The 23,079-nt window shown below is 41.3% G+C and overlaps 1 protein-coding gene across 33 annotated transcripts in view; it reads left to right on the forward strand.

Moving 5' to 3' along the window:
- LOC147151834 (protocadherin alpha-C2-like) overlaps positions 1–17,945 on the forward strand; it is a 185,482-nt gene extending 167,537 nt beyond the window's left edge. For 31 of the 33 annotated variants that reach the window (XM_086018980.1, XM_086019040.1, XM_086018927.1 and 28 more), the window contains exons 2-4: positions 4,676–4,740; positions 6,928–7,013; positions 14,989–17,945. In XM_086018980.1, coding sequence (XP_085875106.1) covers positions 4,676–4,740; positions 6,928–7,013; positions 14,989–15,293 — 456 coding nt within the window. In that variant the 3' untranslated portion in view covers positions 15,294–17,945. Of the gene's footprint in view, positions 2,034–4,675; positions 4,741–6,927; positions 7,014–14,988 lie in introns of those variants that run through there. The other 2 variants (XM_086018827.1, XR_015083974.1) reach the window with 2 other exon arrangements.
- The last annotated feature ends 5,134 nt before the right edge of the window (positions 17,946–23,079 follow it).

Below are 23,079 nucleotides of genomic sequence, written 5' to 3' on the forward strand. Positions count from 1 at the left end.
ACTACCGCCTCAGCCCCAACCACCATCTAACTCTGGACTCTGTTAAGCCGTTCTCTAATAACAAGCACATTGATCTTATTCTCAAAAAGCCCTTTGACCGGGAACAAACGCCATCCGATCAGCTCATCCTGACAGCGGTGGATGGGGGCACCCCGCAGAGAAGTGGCACTGCCAAAATCAATGTTCGCATCCTTGATGCAAATGACAATGTGCCTGCTTTTGACAGCTCGGTGTATAAAGTTAAAGTATATGAAAACTCCCCAATGGGTACCCTTGTGATTCAATTAAATGCTACAGACCTTGATGAGGGCTCCAATGGGGATGTTTTTTATTCATTCAGCAGTTACACTCCAGAACGGGTCAGACAGATGTTTTCCATGGATACAGATACAGGGAAGATAACAGTGAAGAGCAATATAGACTATGAGGAGACGCGCTTGTATGAAATCTACATTCAGGCGATGGACAAGGGGCCCGCCGCTGTAGCAGTGCACTGTAAAGTAGTGGTAGACGTTTTAGACGTTAACGACAACGTCCCTGAAATTGTCCTGTCATCTCTCTCCACTCCTGTACGGGAGGATGCCCGCGCAGACACCGTTGTTGCTCTGATCAGCGTAAATGATAGAGATTCTGGACCTAATAAGCAAGTCATCCTGCAGCTGATGCCTCTAGCACCTTTCAAAATCAAATCCTTCCGCACCCACTATACTGTCGTCACTTCTGCATTCCTGGACCGTGAAACCATCTCATCCTACAACATCACTATACGTGCCGTGGATGGAGGAATCCCCCCTCTATCGTCCCAAATGACCTTTAAAGTAGACGTTGCCGATGTAAACGACAACCCTCCTCGATTCGAACAGACTTCATATACTGTTTATATCACCGAGAACAATGCACCAGGTTCGCCACTGTGTACCATCAAAGCCACGGATGCCGATGCTGCGGAAAATGCACGCATCACCTATTCTGTCCTCAATGACAACAATCACGGCATCCCTGTGGCGAGTTACGTCAGCGTCAAAGCCCGCACAGGTGAGGCCTATGCCCTGCGAACTTTTGACTTTGAAAAGCTGAGAGAGTTTCACTTTCAGGTTAAAGCGCAGGACAATGGCATGCCCCCACTAAGCCGCGTGGCCACAGTGTATGTTTATATTATGGATCAGAATGACCACGAGCCAAAGATAGTGTACCCACCTGCCAACGGGAGCCGCACCACAGAGACACTGTTGAAGAACACCGAGGCTGGAGTATTGGTAACAAAGGTGGTGGCGTGGGACGGGGACGCAGGGCAGAACGCTTGGCTGCTGTATGCCTTTCAGTCTCCCAACGTGGAGTTTGACCTCTTTAAGGTGCACGAGCAAACTGGTGAGATCCGCACCACGAGGCGTGTCATTGAGGATAACTCCACCTCCTTTGCTCTGACTGTTCTGGTGCGTGATAATGGCCTGCCACCGCTCTCATCTACCACAACTGTCCACGTGCATGTGATGGAGCTCATGCCTAAATTGACCCCTGACCCAAAGCGCATCATCAGGCCCGAAAGCCCCTTGATGTTTTCCCATGTGACTATCTACCTCATCATTGCCCTGTGTGCCACCACCTTTGTGTTCTTGGTCACTGTCTGTGTGCTGGCCATCGTGCGTTGCCATGCCTACTGCACCCAGCCTGGTTCCTGTTCTCCTTGCTGTGTAACCAAGAAGAGTCTGCCTGAGGGTAGCAGCGCCACAGCTGCCAGTCGGGGCGGAGGACGACCCGCATCAGGGGGAGGCCAGTCAGGTGTCAATGTGGCCCTCCGCCGAGATCTTAAAGTAGAACCACATTACATTGAAGTGCGGGGCAATGGCTCGGTGACCAAAACGTACTGTTATAAAACATGCCTGACAGAGACTTCTGGAAGTGACACATTTATGTTCTACAACACGGGACGACCCCACAGTGGCACCTGGGGCTCGGGCTATGTCACCAGCCACAGCGGACACAGCCAGATAATTGTTCGCCGTCTCAGTATGCCAGATGCAACTGCCATTCAGGTGTGTGCCTGTTCTGACGTGTGTGTTGTTTTGTGTGTCAAACCAAACCAAAACAGGAAAGGTTATTGCGAGTGACTTAATTGCTTTTATACATTTTACAGTAGAGTTGCAGTCAACATTTAGAGCAATAGTGATGGATTTTCCATACTGAATTTAACAGTGAATGTCCTCGATGTCCTCAGGCAAAAGTTGTGCCAAAAATTAGTTGCCTTTCCTGTATATTGTTGTGTGTGTCATGAATAGAAAACTTCAGACAAAAATGTTTTACTTATCTCCTTGGAGAATTTTAATGATATTTTTTTTTCAAACAGTATTGCACTGTAAATAGTAGAACTGACAGTTTTGGGGGTACTTCATTTTTTTTTTCATTGTATTAACGACTTTCAACCTTAGCTTACTTTTGCAATGATGGCAAGGCAACGCCATTTCCATTCACCATTTCCTGGCAAAATAGTGAATCTTCAGCTTGCACAGGGCTTTAGCAACTTTTCGTCCAATTTCCAAACCAAATTGACATAAATTGGCCAGTTGAAGAATTTCTAAATTTCCGTATCTAGCAGCAAATTACATATTGACGTGTGACTTTTGTGAGTTGTGTGTCTGAGGCGATGCACCCTTATTTCTACAGGCAGAGTTTTTGCATTTTGTGTTCTAAGTTTGCTCATTTCTTTGACATTGACTGAATTATTTATGCTCATTCAGAGTGTGATATGTTTAAGTGCCCTTGTGCAGAAATATATCCCATTAGGTATGCTTGCCTCTCTATCTCTATCTGGAATTACTTTGTGTATTACTTATTCTCGCCGCAGTGACGCACAAGCAGCAATTTGAGCTTTTGACCCCAAACAAGTATAAGTTTGCTCTGGGCTGTGTTACTCCAAAGGGAATTCAGTGGTCATTTATACATTGTGGGGTATAGTGCAGCCTGCTTAAATGCGGAAACAACCCACCTACCAGCCTCAGAGCCTCTTGTGTTGTCTGAGCAGAACACAAAGGACAGCAAATAGAATAAATAAGGGTTATCAGCCGCTCCTCATTATATGCCAGTCAAGTTTCCTCTGTATCTGTTCTTAACTCATTGCAATAGGTGTTGAAAGCAGATTGGCTCGCTCCGTCAGCTAAGGCAGGGGGTGAAATATGATTGGATGCGCTGTTGATGGCGGAGGTGTGAGCCTTGTATCCATGCAAGAAGTGTTCATTCACCGCAGAGGGAAGATTAGAGCAAAAAGGCAGAATAAGGTTCGAATGCACAAGGAAGAATCAATATGCCAGTCAGATTTTGAAATGAACAGCTGATACACTAACGCTGCTCAGAAGTATTTTAATTCCCTCTTTTATATCTCTTTACAGAATTTAGTGGTGATATTCAAGCAACGCACATGCATATTAGACTGCAGACATGTTTTGGTTCCAGATGCTTGTATCTGGTGTGTTTTTGTGAGTGTGTGTCTGTTCTTACAAAATACTCAACCATACTGCAGAGATAGACAGACCAGCCTCCCCTCAACTATGTCCACGCAGCAACAGGACAAACATTTAGGAAAGCTGTTTCATCCTTTTTGTGGATAATCTGGCTTCAAATTTCATGTTTGTCATTTTTTTAGGTATTTAATGCTGCTGTTTTCTTCTTTTCGTTACTTTTTTTTATAACTGTAAATAAGTCACTGTTATGGCAAATACAGTAGGCTGTGTTGTCATTTTTTTTTGTTAAAAAATGGTACCAGGCTTCTGTCATTATGACCAAAATATAACACCACCGACTCAAATGTCGATGCAGCCTGAGTAGCAAGTGCATATCGTGTCTGTTTGAAAGGAAATTGGGTTGCCTCTGCACTGCTTGACAAGTAGGAGAAGTTGTACTTTTTTCATGTGGGATCACAATCCTTGGTAATTAATGTGTGCCCTCAATCTGATGAATCTGGCTCTTTTAGATGAAATGGAATTTCATTTTGGTGAAGCAGCCCACTTTCCACACCATCCCAAACACAGTGTTATTAATGTATGTTTTATGTATTAGTTTTGATATAATGAATAATAAGAGTACGTTGCTTCAAGATAACCGTTGTATTTGTCTTTGTTTTCAGATTTGTTTTGATGGCAGTGCATTGAGGGATGGTGCCTGGAGGGTTAAATGTAGCTCGGTTGCTGCAGTTACCACAGTTCGATGTGTCAGACTGGCTTTGCTCTACTGTGTTCTTGTGAAATCTGTGGTCTTCATGAGAGTAATGACCCGTACAGCGCACTACATAGCAAACTTGTTAAATACAGAGGAGAAATGTAAAACACTGAATGTTATGAAAAAAGGGCAAAATATTCAGATAAATTAAATTCATTTTACAGCAACGTATCATCTATACATATAGCAGCTATATGTATAATAATGATGATAACTATAATGTACTGTATGGTGTAAAATGAAAAAGATGTACATTATTTGTGTTAATCTGATGACTATTGTCTTGTAATCACTTACAAAGCGCATTCGGCAGACGAAGTTGAATGCACCCTCTGAAGCTCATCACTCATTTCTTTCCAACAACAGGGGCGCAGTAGCAGTTTTGACTTCCCGCCATGACTTATTAATGTGGCGGTATTAGGTTTCTTCTGTACTTAAGACTCAATTCCTCTCACTCTCTTTGCAGCCTAAGGCGCCAAATTCTGACTGGAGATATTCAGCCTCCCTGAGAGCGGGTGGTGTTATGCAGAGGTAATCACACAACTATTTGGTGTCTTTCTTTTTGCTGTTTCTTTATCCCCTACTTATGAATCATGATGTCTTTTTGGAATGCTTGTTTTGAATGGCTTGGTTACTTTTATAGCCACCCGGCATGCATGACACTTCTAAAATAACCAAATCCTCCACCATCGACACAGTCACACAGACTCAATTATTTGCCATGACAATTTCACACTGCAAACTGGAATATATCTCTGTTTAAAATATTCCGCAAACTGCATGCATTCACCTCGGTTTTGACATCCCAGCAGCATTATAATCAATCATACATGGTGGTGCTCTTAATCAGTGGGCAAAATTTGATTTGTGATTTTTCAAACATAGATATTTGATGAATACCTTTATTTTTTTCAGTAATATTTTCAAGAGATGGCAGACAACATAGCTTGAATAATGAAAATCATCAAAGTATAAATGAAAGACAACTCACGATTCAGGTAGCAGATTATTCCAGCAGTGGGGTCTGTATTTATATGGACTGAGACCTATCAGTTATTTCTTCAAATAGCGCACCTAGCATTGAAGTTAAGCTTCTCAAGAGTATGTGTGTTTTTGTAGTTACTGTGAGCAGGTTGTGTGTTCATTGAATTACCGATAGTGAAAGTGCACTTGCAACAGGAAACAATGTTTTTGTTGCTTGCAAATGTGGGGTTCATTTGATTTTGTTTATTGTGTGAGCTTCCAGACAGGCTCATTATGTAATGTGCCTTTTGGTAACTGTTTTTTCTTCGGCACTATTTTGATAAAAGTGACTTTCTATGCTCATAATGAATTACATTTTGATTATGTGGTTTGGCAAACTCAAGAAGTTGTTAATATGGCAGGTAATCCACTGTGTGTACCGTTGTTTAACCTAAACAAAACAAAAAATCAGAAACAATGATTCCTTTTTTGAAAAAAACAACAACAAAAAAAACAATTAACTGATTCTATAATCAACAACCTAGTTGTGAAATGTGTATACAGTATAATTGTTGAGACAGTGAATTTTTTTTACGGGATACATTTACCTGTAATAATTTAGTCGATACAATTTTCAATTCTGTGTAAATAAATGTACCTTTTCTCAGAATAATCTAAATGGGGAAAAAATCTCTTCAGTAACAGTACTTGAGGCTCAGTTTGCAAAAATTAGTGCATGATGCTATACTGCTTGTTGCTTGCAAGAATCAATTTTTATACTTTTTGTGTAAATTAACGGGTCAGACTAAGACCAGGAAGCTCACAAACAGTAAGTGTCATTATATTTAGCAGATCTCCACATAATTATAGCTAGGATTTGCTTGTGTAAATCGGATGAATATTTTCTATATCTATGATGTATTTTAACGACTTCATCCTGTGTTCCATTCCCCAAGCTCCTCTGACTTGTCATGCAGGCGCACTGAGATTTCGGATAACCCCAATCGCCGCATGATGGCACTGACCTATTTCATTTAATCCCATGCGTTTTATCCCCTGCATAATTATAATATTAAATACTCATTTTCCTGTGCTCATTTAGATTTGAAATTAATTTAGATTTAAAATTATTTTCTACTCCGATAAAATGCCTACTTATTTTTTGTGAGATAATTGTGGATGAGTCAAAGCTTATAGTTGACTTTGAAATGATTGATTAGTGTGATGCTGGTATACTTTTGCAACATTTACAACTCATTATTTTGCATTATCTGTAAAATGTGTTTTATAATTTGGAAAACTGATGAAAGATGAGTCAAGGCAGACGCCAAATCACCACGCGCTGCAGGGAACAACTTCAAAATAAAAGCGTACCAATGACATGCATGTGCATGTATACTTTTGTATGCTGAGTTTCATTTTATTTGTTGTCTTCTCACCACATGTTACCGACATGCATACATAGCATGAACAAGTGTTGCTATGGCTGGCTTAACTGTCTTTCTGACGGTGCACACCAAATGAATTGGTTTGAGGCGGAAAAAAAAATCCTGGAGCATTTTATTTAATCAAGGTACTCAAATTACTCAAGGACTCATTTCATCCCCAACTATGTACCTTGTAATGTCATTCAAAACTGAGCATTATAACATCTTAAAAGGCATGTTTGTGGTAAAGTGTTCCGTGAATGTTCATTTACTATATTGTATCATTTGTGTAGTGACTTATTTAACGTTTATTTGTGTGTTTGTCTAGCTCCGTACATATGGAGGAGTCTTCGGTGATGCAGGGAGCCCAGGGAGTGCTGGTTCAGAACTGGCCCACAGCATCAAGCGCTGCTGGTAAGAATCAGTCAGCCCATCCTCACCTCATCAACCTCAGCAGAGGCAAAGGAAGTCTCTACATTTAATCTACTTAAAAAAAATCTGCGTGTATTCCTTATAAAATCACATACATGCATTTTGACAGCAGTCTCACCTCAACTCATGTGTCTCTCTGCCACGTGAGGCCTTTGAAGCGTTGTGGTGTGATGGATAAAAAAGTTCAATATAAGGTTATGAAAGCATGCAAGTGTTTCGCCTTACAAAGAGCACAACCTAACAATAAGAAGTACAGAAACACAATCCACTTTTAAATTGAGTGAACACACGCTGAACGAATGGTTAGCACGTCCGCCTTGCATTTCTGAGGAGTTTGTATGTTATCCCCGTGCTTGTATGGTTTTTCTGCAGGATCTCCTTTTTCCTCCCACATTCCCCAAAACATGCCTCTTTGGTTCATGGAAGACTCTAAAGTGTCCTTAAGTGTGAATGTTTTTGCCTGTAAGTGTCCTGTATTTGGCGGGCAACCAGCCCAGTGCGTACCTCACCTCTCGCCCGAACTTCAGCTGGGATAGCCTGTTGCTCACCTGTGATCCTCGTGAGGATGAGCGGCATAGCCGATAGATGGATAGTCAATACAGAGGTGGATAAAGGTGGAGGTCACGAAAGATATGAATGTACATAGCAGTGTATTGAAATTTAGATACAGGGTGTCTCAACAATGCAGATATGATGGGACCTGTTTCATTTTAGTATGATGTCATAAAAAAGGAATGAATTGTACAACTACCGCAGTTATGTGTTACTTTTTTTAGTAACATGGGCTTTTCTTCTAAAACATTGGTAACATTATACAACCTTTGCAATATAGGCTACAAAAAAAGTGGCAGTGATGTCTTTTCTCTAGAGTCTAGAGCAGGGGTGCCCACAATTTTTCAGCCTGAGAGCTACTTATGACATGACTGAGTCAAAGTGATCTACCACCTACTAAAAATGCAAAACACATTATTTATAAATATATTGAGAATTAATTATTTTTATATGTACCGTATATGCTGGCGTACCTTGCATGACTGCATCAACCTATATAGCACAATACAACAAAAAGTGTTTTGTAATTACCTTACTCTGATGACTTGCACTGAATGGAATCAGCCAGGGACGCATAGTCTGAACAGTAGCTGCTGATAGCCAGTCTCAAGCAGATTTGCAGCAACAACAATCCGCCAATTCGCTCATTCGGCGTGTATAAAACAAGTCAACTTTTTTTGCACATTATGCTAATGCTAACAATATTGCGGTCTTGGTAAAGTTCAAGAACTGTAAAAAGAAAAAAAAAAAAAAGCAGCCGAGTGAACAGGACGCTGTGTGGCTGTGTGTGATGTAGAATGCCTGATGCTGACTGGCTGCCACCAGGGGATATGGCAAAAAAGTTTACTTGTTTTATACGCGGCGAATGGGCGGATTTTTGTTGCTTCGCTCTGCGTCCCACTGCTCCAAACGCATCATTCGCGCCGCCCAGCACGCAACCGCACCCGCCCGCGCGAACTACATTGACTCCAATTCAAATGCGCCACGCCGCCAGAAACGCTTCCAACACAATTGGTGTGAACGTAGCATGAACGTAGCAATACAATAATGAGGACGGATGATAGGCTGGCGATCTACCCACAATGGATGCACTTCAAATTATGAAGGTAGAGACAGATTGTGACTTGGAAAGCAGGCTATTGCAATGTAAGTAAGCTTTGTCCGTGTGAACCATTGCATTTGAAGATTTTACATATTTCACCATTTTGGAATGACACATTGTGCACATATTCACCTTCATTTGCCTTTAGACTGAATCTTGTCATCTTCCAAGCCGCTTATCCTGTACAAGTGTACAGGGTCGCGGGGAGGTGCTGGAGCCTATCCCAGCCGACAATGGGCGAAAGGCAGACTACACCCCGAAATGGTCGCCAGCCAGTCGCAGGGCACACACATAGACATCGTCACTGAGCGGGAACCGATCCCACGCTGCCCGCATACAACTCAGGCGTGTGTACCACTACACCATCAGTGACACTAGACTGAATCTTCTTATATATATTTTTTTAATCATCGTTATCCTGATAAGCGACTTAAATGTTACCTGAAGGCCACTTTAGCTTCAGGTCAAATATGCTTACAGTTAGATGAACAAAAAGTTCAGGCTGGGGTTCTCAGGGGATTTGAAAGCAGACCTGCTTGAGGACAAGAAAAATCTATTTGTAATATGCAGAGCTGGGCAGTCCGTCCCGGGGCCAGACCGGTCGGACCCTCTGGCCCGGCCGGATGCCCATTTTTGGGGCGAAGGGGCGGGGGGTAACAAATTTTAAAAAATGGCTGGACTAAGCATGGCCGGAAGTGGATCTTAGTCGGGCCCACTAATCGGCCCTCATGCGTGTGACGTGCTCGCGAGGCGGCCACATTTCATCTCAGCCTACTCGGTGAAAAGCTTCTTTTCAGGCTTCTTTCAAAACAACTTGTGTCCGGGAGTATATTCAAGCTGCGCGCAGCACTCAAGTATGGCACATCATGCACTTTCCTACTCCCGGAAATACGCTGTAGCAAAACTGCTGTATAGTGGTTTGCTGGCATGCTTTTATTTTGAAGGCCGGGAAGTGTGAAGGAGGGGAAGTGTCAAAAATAAGTAACTTGTTGAATGCTTGCAGTTCGGGGGGCCGACAATGTTTATGAATATGGCCGGGGGGTCGCGGCCGGAACCAGGTCAAGGGTGGAGGGTCGCGGCCGGACGGGCAAAAAAGGGTCAAGTGCCCAGCTCTGGTAATATGGTATGCTGAAAGAATAGTGTCTAACATATCGCAGGTAGGCGAGAGAATGACATATTGATTTAAAGTGGCCTGCCACATCAGCATGAGTCATAGGCAGAGCTATTTATAACTAAGTTGTCTTGTTTGTCAGGCAAGCGGCAGCCCTCAGGTGGAGACCAGTGGTTCACTTGAATCTGTGTGTGTGATTACGAGAAAACCAAGGATCCTTTAAATCTTGCTAACTGATTTATCACATATAGATCTACTTTTTGATGTCCGTTCGTGTTGATTACATCCACCCTGTTGTGTGTTTTTTGTGTTTAGAGTATGTTGTATGCGTCGGCTGGCTTGAGAGAGTTTGGGCTGCCTACGTCGTGTGCTGTGTCTGCTGTGACAGATGGAGCACAACCCACGCCCAGCTTAACAGACCCACGTTAATAGAATCAGGGTTGTGCTGACTCCCTATCTCTTTCGAAAACAAGGGCATGCAGGGATTCAGAAATCTGTGCAACCCTCTGCTGGAGAAACAAGAAATAAAGGGGTGGTGGCGGGAGCAAGATGATGAAAAAATGAACATGTATTAAATAGAGGGGCGGTTGCGAGAGCAACACAGTGGGAAAATAAGCATATTAATTCAAAATGTGGTGAATTGGTGTTCGATTTGAGGGCCTAAAGTAAGAGTGATGAAGGGACTGCTGATTTAAATAGGAAGGTGAATGCGGCGTCTGTTGCTGAGCGAGTGTAGGACAGACGGTGAAAGAAGGCGGGGGGAGCGAGAGCTTACAGCATTATTCTCTATCAGCCACTGTCACCATGACTCCTACCAATGACCCACTGCTTTACCGGAGGATGTTGTTGCCACGGCAACCATTCATTGGCCCCAATTATCGATGAGAAGGGAGTTGGGCCTGTCAGATCAAGGGAGGTGTGAACATATGGTGTTGGCCGAAGGATACTGAAAGAGGGTGGAAGGACAAAGGGAGGTGAAATGCACTCAGGGAGAGTAAGAAGACGAAGAATGGGTGTGTTGCAGAGGGAGAGAACTGCAGGTATGAAGAGGAAAGAGAGCAAGAGAGTGTCCTACATTCACTGGGGAGGAAATCTACTGCAGAACCGGATGCATGTTTGATGCTTTCCTGCGCAACCTTCACACGCTCATGTTTTTATATATATATATATATATATATATATATATATATATATATATATATATATATATATATATATATATATATATATATATATATATATATATATTATATATATATATATATATATATATATATATATATATATATATATATATATATATATATATATATATAATATTTATATATATATATATAAATATTTATATATATATATATATATATATATATATATATATATATATAAACATGAGCATGTATATGTATGTAGGCGATAAACAGACCGCAATTTTTTAGTAAAATGCCCAGCTCCGTATGTATATCAAGTGCAGGGAGATGGCATCCAGAAATACAACGTCTAAAGTTCAACAGAATACGTTCTGGGAGGCTAGTCGCCCTCATGTGTTCAGATTTGGAAAATATCCTCCCATTGAAACTTGAAACTGTTGCTTTCATAAAACCTTGATTAACTGTACAGCCACTGTTTTATGTAATTGTTGACTTAACATGCATGAACCCAGCATTGTACACATGGTTAACCACATCAAATGATTAAAATCTGCAGTCCGTTATTTTATTTCTTTTTAGGATAAATGTATATGAGGTAATTCATGCAAAGACAATACAAAATTATCTATAAATAGACATCATTATGCACAGGCACCATTTTGAAAAAGGGTGTGGTCACTCATTTATATTCTGTCACACAGTCACAAGCCACTGCATTTAAGAAAAATAAAAATAGATTGACCAAAACTTATCTGATCATTTCAATTTCTCACACATCATGTTTCTTATCTGCTTATCAAAATCCTGCTTCATCTTCATCATCATTCTCCTTCTTCCTCCTCAGTTTATGTAACACTGCGCTGTGCTTCTGTCCAGCAGTCCGACAAGGAAAAATTATTAACTAGACTTGGCCAAACAGAGCTTGGCTGATTGAAGTGGCTGTAAAAATCTTGGGTGGGAGTGGACGTGGCTGTGATGTTCTCCTGTGCAGTTCTGCTATATTAATGCAAAGAATGAGGGGAATTTTCAGACAGCTATGTCGGTGTGATTACTTTTTGTGAAGAGCGAATAATAAAATGTCTTTCCTCATCTGATGGAACGTGTTAACACTACCCAATCACTCTGACAATCAACATTGATGGGATAGATTAAGGCTTTTATCTATAACGGAGCAACTACTGTGATTTCACGGTAGACTGCATGAAAGGTCAGAGCAGCTGCATGGTGGGAAAGGACTGGTAGGAGGGATAGGAGGGGAGCAAAGAGAGAGTTTTGCTTTGCAGCAGCTATCAAAGCTGCAAAGGCTGTGTCAGGATTAGTTTTGAATGAGGCGAGTCTGATGTCACAGCACGAAACATAATCTGTTCTGGGGCGCTGGTCGACCTCTGATTGATTCGGATTTTGAAGTATTTTCTTCCTTCACCAATGATGAAAATAATCATTACGTCTCAACAAATTCTCACAGTTGGTCAAGTATCTTAATCCAGTCAAAGCATAACCTGTAATACAGTTTGGTGCCTTTTTTACACTGTGTCTTCTGTTGTAAGTGTCGGCCTTACTTTTCAGGATAAGTAAATAAGAGTCATTTATCTTCTTGCAAAACAAGTGTTTCTGAGTCCTTAATTGTCTGCTTTGACTTTTGTGGTTTTGCATGCCGCTTACAGATTGGGATTTTATGACCAGTCAGACATGTCATGTTATGAACGGATTTAGATTTAGAATCCTTTGCCCGGTAAAAATACCTGACTTTAGAGGGAGAACAAATCTGATTTTCAACCAGAAAAAAATATATCTGGATAGAGAGAAACACATCTGAGTCATCAGTCACTTTAGCACTGAAGACAGAAGGCTCGATATTCATGGACAGCGCAGCTGAGCTCAGGTATAATGCTTGGTTCAGACCGAACAGGAAATATTGCATTCAGTGGAGGGAAGGAGGGTCTCCTCCTTCTTCTCCAATAGAAAAAAAAGAAATTAAAAAATTGAACTAATCAATCTGGTGACCGGTGGTTGTGTTACTTTGGCTGCTAAATGCTATATTGGCTGACGGTAAATCAGCTTTAATAATCAAGTCAATACACTCACCAGATACTGTACGCCAACTTCCTCGCTCCCCATTCTCCAAGCCTGACCCTTTTTGGCTCTGTTCTGGACGGTAATGGAATCCTACTGTGTTGTACTTGTATACCTTATGGTGCTCACTGACTGCGATGTTATTGTCCAACGTTGTTTTTATTTCACCATGCTGTGTGTGTCTGTGTGTGCCAGTGCTGCTGTTGCATGTGACATAGTATGTACCTTCTCACTACCAACTGGCTGTCGGCGACCCGATGCCATTTTAAGTTGCCATCCATCCATCCATTATCCATACCGCTTATCCTCACAAGGGTCGCGGGCATGCTGGAGCCTATCCCAGCTGTCTTTGGGCAGTAGGCGGGGGACACCCTGAATTGGTTGCCAGCCAATTGCAGGGCACACAAAGACAAACATCACACCTAGGGGCAATTTAGAGAGTCCAATCAACTTACCATGCATGTTTTTGGAATGTGGGAGGAAACCGGAGTACCCGGAGAAAACCCACGCAGGCACGGGGAGAACATGCAAACTCCACACAGGGAGGCCGGACCCGGGATCGAACCCACGACCTCTGAACTGTGAGGCGGACGTGCTAACCAGTCGCCCACCGTGCCGCAAGCCATTTTAAGTTTGCGTTCGCAAATCCCAGCGAAATTGGCGAAGAAACACATTTTCACGCATTCGCACCTGCAAACTTCATTGACTTTATTTGAAAACGCACTGCCAGAAACGCTGAATTTGCGTTTGGTCCGACCGCAACATAAAATCGGACATTTCCTGATTTTCTTGTATGCAAGCCTCCATGTGCTTGTTTGGTAATTTTGTTTCATCTCTCTGCACCATGCCATATGTTCCGGCGTACCCAGGGCGTTTCCTTTGACATGCCCTCGTTAAGACGGAAAGCCCAGCTAGTACGATCCGGTTGGCAGGTGGTCTCCTAGTGCTCACGTCATAGATCTGTGATCTCCCAACATGCATTTTTATATCATCCACCCGTGGAGGTCTGCTTGCAGTTTGTTATAAATGTTCTTAAATGCACGCCTCGACCTGCCACAGGAGTCAGGACTAAAGTAAATCAGTGTCTTTTTCCACCATGTCAAGGACTATCAGCTAGGGATAAACAGATTATCGACCGGGACAATTAATGGCCGGGACGATTATTGGCGCTGGTATTTGGCGTTTTAACAAATATCGGCCTTTTGTAAAAATCTGATGGACGATAATTAAACTAATTTAAAACTGTGTTGAAATCAAAACAAAGATATGTGAAAGTTTAACATTTCTGTCATTTTAAAAACTCATAGGAGCTATTGTTTAAGTTTTCATTAATCTTTTAAAGGCATGCTGATGACCCTGATATTGTCAAAATGTATAAATCAACGTAATGCAAATCTGAAAAATTGTTAAATAAACATATGCTTGAAGATGTTTCAACAACGTTAAGAATTTTATTTTTTTTCTTATTTTGATGCCAATATTTTCTTTTTTACTGAAAATGAATATCAGCTCCAAATATCAGTTATCCGCCTCCTTGACTACTTATAATCAGTATCAGTATCGGCTCTGAAAAAAAACATATCGGTCTAACTCTACTATCAGCATTCCTCTGATGCACGGCATTTAAAGTCGGCTGTGCTCATCCGTTCACAATACCTTTTAAAAATGCAAAACTTTGCACCGACTAGCATGGGTCTGTGAAATGTCACAACATAGTCAAGCCACCTCTGCACAGATTACACGGTTTGATAAAAGATGCATAAGCTTGAGTGCCATTTACTTTTTCAGCAGGAAAATGAAATATACCAGTATTTGGGATGCATTTATACAACATCCATATTCAACAAAACAAACCTTTTCCATTGAGTGACACTGAATGTGAAAAATGCATCATTTTTAAATCAGTGTATCCGAATGAGATACAGTAAATGAATAACAAACATTAACATGAGTGCTTTTTTCTCGTTTCAGATGCTGAAGGGGGAGAGGTGTCGCCCCCAATGGGTGCCGGAGTTGACAGCAACAGCTGGCACTTTCGCTACGGCCCCGGGGGTCCCGGTGCACCCCCACAGCACCTGAAGGCCGGCGAGGTTCCCCCAGAGGCGTTCATCATCCCTGGCTCCCCCGCCATAATATCCATCAGACAGAACCAGGGAGGAGATGACGACAAGAGCGACTTTATCACCTTTGGAAAGAAGGAGGAGGCCAAGAAGAAGAAAAAGAAGAAGAAGGACAAGAAGGACAAAAAGGATAAGGGGAAAGATGATGATGAGTAGAGAAGCAAGAAGTGCAAATTGGCAAAGGAAAAAAGGGTGTTGCTAAAACAGAGGTACCAACCAAAGTCCACTGGGTTTGTTTTGAACCTGGCCTTTACCTTCAGTTCCCTGCTGAGGTAAATGATTGATCTTGCCTTGATAAATAATAAAAAGATCCACGCCCCCATGTGCCTATACATCCCGAGTTAACAATAACTTCATTCGAAAAAAACACAGGGCCGGTCTTTAACCTCATTCCTAATTGTTTACCCTTACCTCCTTTAACCCATTGGGCTTGTTGGCACCTCTGTATTACCTCCTGCCCAACGATGATGAATCATTCTCTGCGAGAGAGGACAAATACTTTGGACAAGCTCTGTGTCAGCCAAGGAAAAAGAAGTAGTCAGATGTGTGCAATCTGTGGCTGGACATACACCTATAACATACACACACGCATAATATATACACACAACTTGTAAATAGCACAGGGGAGAGTCACCAAAACAAAGGCTAACACAACAAATCTGCTGCAGAATCCTTAAAACCAACAGTGTTTCCTGCGATCTCAAAGAATCCACACGCATGCATGCTCACACAATCAAACATGCTAACACACTTTGCCATGTGGACACTGACAGCACTTGAGAAAAAGCTTAAAAAACAGACCAAGAGAGAGAAAATCATGTGCTGAGAATTAGCCACAGCAAGCTTTTTGCCACCTACGGGGTATCAACTCTCAGGATGGAAGGAGCATCCCTTTGCTATCACTCCCTATTTGCTTACTGCTTTCAATGGACCAAGAGAGCTCCTGCTCCAGCCGGAAGCCCAAGGCAAAGAGCGCAGCAAAGTTGGAGGGATGGGAAGATACCTCACACTCTCCTGAGGATCACCAAGGGGAAGAGTTTGCCTATTAGTCAGTGGACTCTGAAGAAAACAAGCAGAATATTATTCACAGAATCTTGAGATTTTGATAACATCCGTTCTTATGTCCCCATGCTGCAGCAAAAGCTGAAAGCTTTCTGCTTTGAATGTTTGGTAGCAACCAGTCCTTACCTGATACCTTTTCAACTTCTCACCTGCTTGTGCCCCACCCACCCCCCATGCTACCACAGACTATGTCCCCAACCCCGCTGACTGCCTCTTCATGTCAAGATGAAGTAAACCTACTTTCCTTAATTCTCTGAAGAGATTCACAGTACATGTTTTTGCCATTTTATGTAGAGACCCCAACCCACCCTCCTCCGATTCTTGCATGTCCACCCCCTCAGACATTAACCCTCACCCCCTGCTCAGGACACATCCTGGGAAAACGGCCTGCTCTGAACATTGTGGTGTGCTGAAAACAGCATGGAGTAATGTGGATGTGGCCCATCGGGGGAAGAGCGGCGGGTGGCGTACACCTTGAACTCTTGTCTCTAAAAGTGCAAAACGGTTCAGTGCTTTTAACATGTGATTACTACACCATGCTGTTCACTTCCTGTTTGTCGCTGCTGTTGTGAGACGGGATCAGGTGGGTTTGAAATAATTCACAGGGGCAAAGGACCGGACAGGAAGCGAGGAGGCGGGTGCCTTGGGCTGGCCCTCCCCCCTCAAGTTTGCAAGACAAGTAAATTGATTGTTTATGATCATGGAGCTGCATACTATCTTTTATGTACGCTGTAAATGTAGCGTCTGATTGATTGTCTCTACACTATTAATTGAATCTGCTCAAATAAAAATTAAAAAATGGCATCTGGGGATTCCCTGTTAACAGTTAAATCCCACCAATGCTCTCGGACAATGAGTACGAGGCTGAAACATGTCTTCAAGCTTCTGTTGGTCCCCCTCCCTTGCCTGTAACTCATTACCACCACCCCACCCCCAAAGTTTTGCGACTCAGTATGATGTCACTCCATTAAGTGGCTGCTGCATGTACTGCTCTAAGGAAACACATACTATATAGAGAAATATATATATAAATAGATAGATAGCAATGATTTTATTTTTTTTTGTATTATTTTTTTCTCTTCATTACTCACACAGGAAATATTTGTATGTACCTTTCTTGTCTATGCCACACATCTATGTATTACAATCGTCATCATCTGCAGATGTGTTATGGCATCCACTAAACCTCTTTCAATATTTGTAATGCTTATTGTGTGATATATATACGTTTAAATGCATTTTTCCCCAAATTTTTATTTATGCTTTTGAAAACAAACAAAAAAGTAAAAAAAAAAAAAAAGAACACTTTCTGTCCAGCTTTGACATGATGGTCTGACTAACACTGTAATATTGTAAGTGAAATATGTATGATCCTATGATGAGCTGTCACTTCCCTTTCATTCTTGCAAAAAATATACAAAAAATTACAAAAAAATCTGGGGGAAAAAGTACATGTACCTGTAGTGTATACTTGTATTTAGTGAGCTTTCATGCTGTCATTCTTTCCCTGTGTATGGTGGTGAACTTTGGTGGCAATGTGCGGTCCAAATGAGGACCAGCCAAGATCTGTTTTAACCCCCCCCCCCCTTTTTTTTTTGGCTACACCGGCTCATCAACTGTTCTAGTGAAATAGTGAATTTCATTTACTTCCATTCCCTTTCTGCCTTTTATTTGACCTAAATGGAAACGGTGATCATGTGTTTTGTTTTTAATTCACAAATAAAGTTTTCTTTCTTAAAAATGAAATTGAACTCATTGTCTTTGGGAAGATGAGACATTGCCCTATTTTTTAGGCATGCAGCAGAGAGAAGAGTACACAGTGCCATAAAAAAAATCACACTTCCAAGATCTCCATTAATGAAATAATCTATTCGAAATCTATTTGTTTTATAGTGCGATTTGAGAAAAAAATCTATGAAAACTCAAGTATTTAACCCACTGAGGACCGGAGCAAAATGCAAATAGAAAACAACTGCCGGATGCAGCTTCTGCAAATCTCTGCAACTTTTATAACATGCATTCTAATAAAGTTAAAGTTTGCAAATATTTTGATTTCTAAGTAGAGATAGAACACCAGTCATTTTAAAGGATATCCAGAAAAAATCAATGTGATTTCAGACAGATAGGCACATTTTTACCCCAGATCGCCCGAACCTTCCAATAGTAATTATTTATTTATTGCTTGACAAAATAAGTTGGTCTATGAAAGTGTAAAATCTATTTAAATCCATATACATACATTTACTGCAGAGGTGAGAGGTGCAAGTTAAGTGACCTGCCTGCTGCATTTGTGCTGTCATGGGCACACGTTGCCAGCAGTCCCCTGTGAATGGAAGCTTCCAGACGTAAAAGAACCAATTACACAAAGTGGCTAAATAGATTTATTGGATCACAGAAGATATGTCTGCTGTAAAATGAAAGGGAAATATCTGACTTGCTGGCTTAAATTAAACATAATCAATCATGTTATTCAGGCCTTACACAGGACGCCACTGGAATAGTAAATATTTCAGAAGGTACAACATTTACACATAAATTTTGAATAATCAATCATGGCTTGGCTTAAAATTGTATAAAAATTAAGAAAAAACCTAAATTTTCGTAAAAGACATTTGTCTCGATTAAATTTTCAGATTGTTCTATCATGAGAAGAAATAATATGGATAGATTAGGTGGAAGAGACTTAAGAAAAATGTCATAAGCGAGACAATGGGGATGAGAGAATGTTAATTAGACAATCTTGATGTCGCAATATCAAACAAAATACAAACAGGGCAGGTGACGTGTTATTGACTAGCGGCGCTTGTAATTATCCTTTAACATACACACAGTATCCTGCGATTAAATATAGGTGGCACACCATGTGTAGCCTTTAGACTCCAGATAACTCCATAACTGTGGGCGTGGGTGGGGTGTGTTTGCGGGTAAACAAATTTAATCCTAACCACTCAAGATTGTGTAAATTCATAGCAGTGTACATACCTGCAAACAACACAAACAGAAAATAAAAACAATAGGCTTTTGAGTTCATACTGCAATAGAATGTCTACACAGCTTTCATGAAACATTAGCTTGAGAACAACATCACACAAACTTACCATTATGAGCAATCAGAAAACATGCCCAATAGTCTTTCTAAATCTGGCCAATTTCAGTAAACAACAAACCAACACATAAATAGGGAAACTGTTGACAGATAATTAGCCTACAGTGTTTTGAATTTGTAATGAAAACGAATGCATGTTTTGGCAGATTCTGGAGCACTGCTCAAAATATCTTCATTGTATATAGTTATAGTTATAATTGTACTGTACAGCCGAAGCGTTTTATAACTCCAAAAGTAGAGAACATAAGCATTAAAAGGAAATATGACATGTGTATATTTTAATTTGAAATATATAGGTTTTCAGAAAATGTAATATATACTGTAAACGACATGCAGCGTAAGGGAGATCCAGTTTAAAATAAGTGCATCTCTTTAACCTATAGTACATAAACTGAGGCTGACATCAACTGCAATGACTCACCGACCCTGCTGTGGAAGACAAAGCAGGTAAGTACTGGCCAACCATGAGGATGAAGATAGAAAGATTAAGTAAACCTATTTGGCTCGTCAGAAAAGGACATATTAAAGTCAGTCAAAACACGAGTCAATTTGAAAATGTTGTGCGGTATGAAAATGCATTGCTATCTGTCATGACAACCTATTAACTTCACGTATACCAGGTCCAAGCTTAGTCTCCACATTTAACTATTCTGTGCATGCATACCAGCATGCATTATGGGTACGCATGAACAGACTACATGGTGCCAGTATTTCATTTCCTTTTAATCAGCTTGGACACAATGAGCCTTTAGGCGACCGGTCATTAAATACAAAAGGCACATGCTCACAATTGTGTAATAATTGATTTTAGGAAATCGCCACTTAACTGAAAATAGGTGACCTAAATCTACTACTACTCTCTGCACAGTACATGATGATGTTGAGGTCAAAGGTGGATGTCATTTGAAAGCTGCTCTGTGTGTCGTTCAGGGAATAACAAAACATGCATCACTGTCGTAAAACACACCCAGTAAATGAATGATCATACAAGTAGCCTATTGCATTATTTGTGTGACTGTACCTTGGTTGAATGCTGTACAAGAGCGACTGTACTTAAATGCACACGTATGAATTTGACAGATTAGCTTTCACATAGATTTCCTGAAACCACATCGACCTCCTTATGCACATGCCAGCTGGTGACAGGAACAGGAAACGTAAAGTGAAGCTGCAGGTCCCATTTGGAGGGGTTGTGAGTAGAAGGCGCCATCTCCTGGGCAAAATATCACAGCACATCTAATCAACATGAGTTGAAATGGATAAAAGAGGCAGAAAAGGAAAACGACGAACAGTTCTGCTGAATTTCCCCACAAATCCATGTTGGTGAGTGGCCGGCGGGGAATACAGCAAGTTTTATCAATAGATCCTTAGTGGATGCTTGAAGACGGAGTTCACAAAAAAGAGATGTAATAATTAATTATAATAACGACACAGACACAGAAGGATGACACTTGTTTCAAAAACATCAATTTTTGTATGATGATTGTGGTGGGAAAAGGTGGGAATTTTCGTTGTTAAAATAGTAATACAGTATAAAGCAGTAATGTTTTTCAAGCACACAGTTCTAGAATATACTTAATGGAATAACTCCTCCTCATCATCCTCTGGAATACTGCACACTGTGCACAGCTCATATTTAGTGGGATCAGCAGCGCCTCAAATAGGCACCGCATGGGACTGCTGGACTGGAGACAAAAACCTTTGAGTGTCTAGCCCAGATGTAGGAAGGACCCTGCCTTTAGTCTAACACTGCCAAGGCAATCATTATACTGTCTCAGGTGTCAGTCATTAAAGCAATACAATATGGCCAAAAATTGAGAAAAATAAATAGATAAAAATGTTCAGTGAATTGAAGAAGACTGAAAGTAACATGTTTTATTGTTTTTCGGGTTTTTTTCACAGTAAATTCCAAACTCCCTTTCAATATGTGGTTTTAAAAAGACAAAAGTTGTTTGGCTTTATGTATACCGGTATCTGCGTGCCATGGGAAGAAGGCCTAAAAAAAATGAGTTTTGACAAAGTAACAGGTCTTACTTGCACATGTTTTGTGTGAAAGGAACAGTTACAATAAATAGTGTATTTATCATGTGAACTGCAACATTGTGTCAATCAACAATCAAACTTTTCAAGTGTGGGTATATTCTTCTTTGATTTTATTGTCTTCTAGATTCAACGCTTCATTTTTTTTTCTCAGTTTTTGGCTTTCTTCCAGAATACATCATTTATCAGTATTTGACAGGGGAGCAATTTCGTGTTTCTGAAAGAGGGGCAAATGAATGACGCTATTCCAAAATACGCTGGCTGCAAGAATGACTGCACTAATTAGAAGAAAATATTGTTCAAGAAAATAAAATTGGTGTGTTGACCTTGGCATGCACTTTGAAATGTGGAATAGCAAATGTTCTTGTTTATATTTGTGGTATGGGGTTATTTGCTCGTTTCTAGTTATTAGCTTATACCAAACCGCGTATGAGAAATGTTTTTACTTTCTTGACAGTACATGTTTACAGAAGTCACTGATGGCGTAGTGGTACACACGCCTGAGTTGCGTGCGGGCAGCGTGGGATCATTCCCGCTCAGTGCCGATGTTTGTATGTGTGCCCTGCGACTGGCTGGCGACCAGTTCGGGTGTAGTCTGCCTTTCGCCCATTGTCAGCTGGGATAGGCTCCAACACCGCTCCCTGACCGTGTACAGGATAAGCGGTTTGGAAGATGACACGTGACACATGTTTACAGTATTTACGTTGCTGAGAGAATTTTTATTGCTAAGGTAAAGAACAAGAGCAAATGTTAAGCACTGATGGTGTTTTTTATATATGTCTACAAGCTAAATGTGGGGTAGCTAACTTTAAAAAGAGAAGGGATGTTATAGTACATAAATAGCAATTATTGTTTGGTTATGGGGCGGCACGGTGGTCGACTCCGCCTCACAGTTCAGAGGTTGTGGGTTCGATCCCGGCCCCGGCCTCCCTGTGTGGAGTTTGCATGTTCTCCCCGTGCCTGCGTGGGTTTTCTCCGGGTACTCCGGTTTCCTCCCACATTCCAAAAACATGCATGGTAAGTTGATTGGACTCTCTAAATTGCCCCTAGGTGTGATGTTTGTCTTTGTGTGCCCTGCAATTGGCTGGCAACCAATTCAGAGTGTCCCCCGCCTACTGCCCAAAGACAGCTGGGATAGGCTCCAGCACGCCCCGCGACCCTTGTGAGGATAAGCGGTATAGATAATGGATGGATGGATGGATGTTTGGTTATGTGTTGACGCGCCACTGACGTCACTGATAGACCGCACTATAGTGTGAGACCGAGTTTCGAACGTGTATTTTCAAATAAACATACTGTTAATATAAGTAAGCACACTCGTGAGGGTAAACGATCCAAAACAAACAACTAAAACAGCGCATCAATGAAATAAACACGAGAAAGTTACACACTAAATAGTTATGAATTTGCACATTTATGTTCGAAAAGGAGTCTGAAGAACTAAAATGTTATGTTCTTACCCCTTGAATCTCCATTACATGAGCAATATATCATCAAATATTCTTTGTCAATTATGGATGGGTAATGGATAATAATATCCATCCATCCATCCATTATCTGTACCGCTTCTCCTCACAAGGGTCGCGGGGCGTGCTGGAGCCTATCCCAGCTGTCTTTGGGCAGTAGGCGGGGGACACCCTGAACTGGTTGCCAGCCAATCGCAGGGCACACAGAGACAAACATCCGCACTCACAATCACACCTAGGGCCAATTTAGAGTATCCAATCAACTTAC

Source organism: Filicampus tigris, chromosome 2, assembly GCF_054856515.1.
Source record: "Filicampus tigris isolate MCC_2025a chromosome 2, RoL_Ftig_1.0, whole genome shotgun sequence".
Lineage (NCBI taxonomy): Eukaryota > Metazoa > Chordata > Actinopteri > Syngnathiformes > Syngnathidae > Filicampus > Filicampus tigris.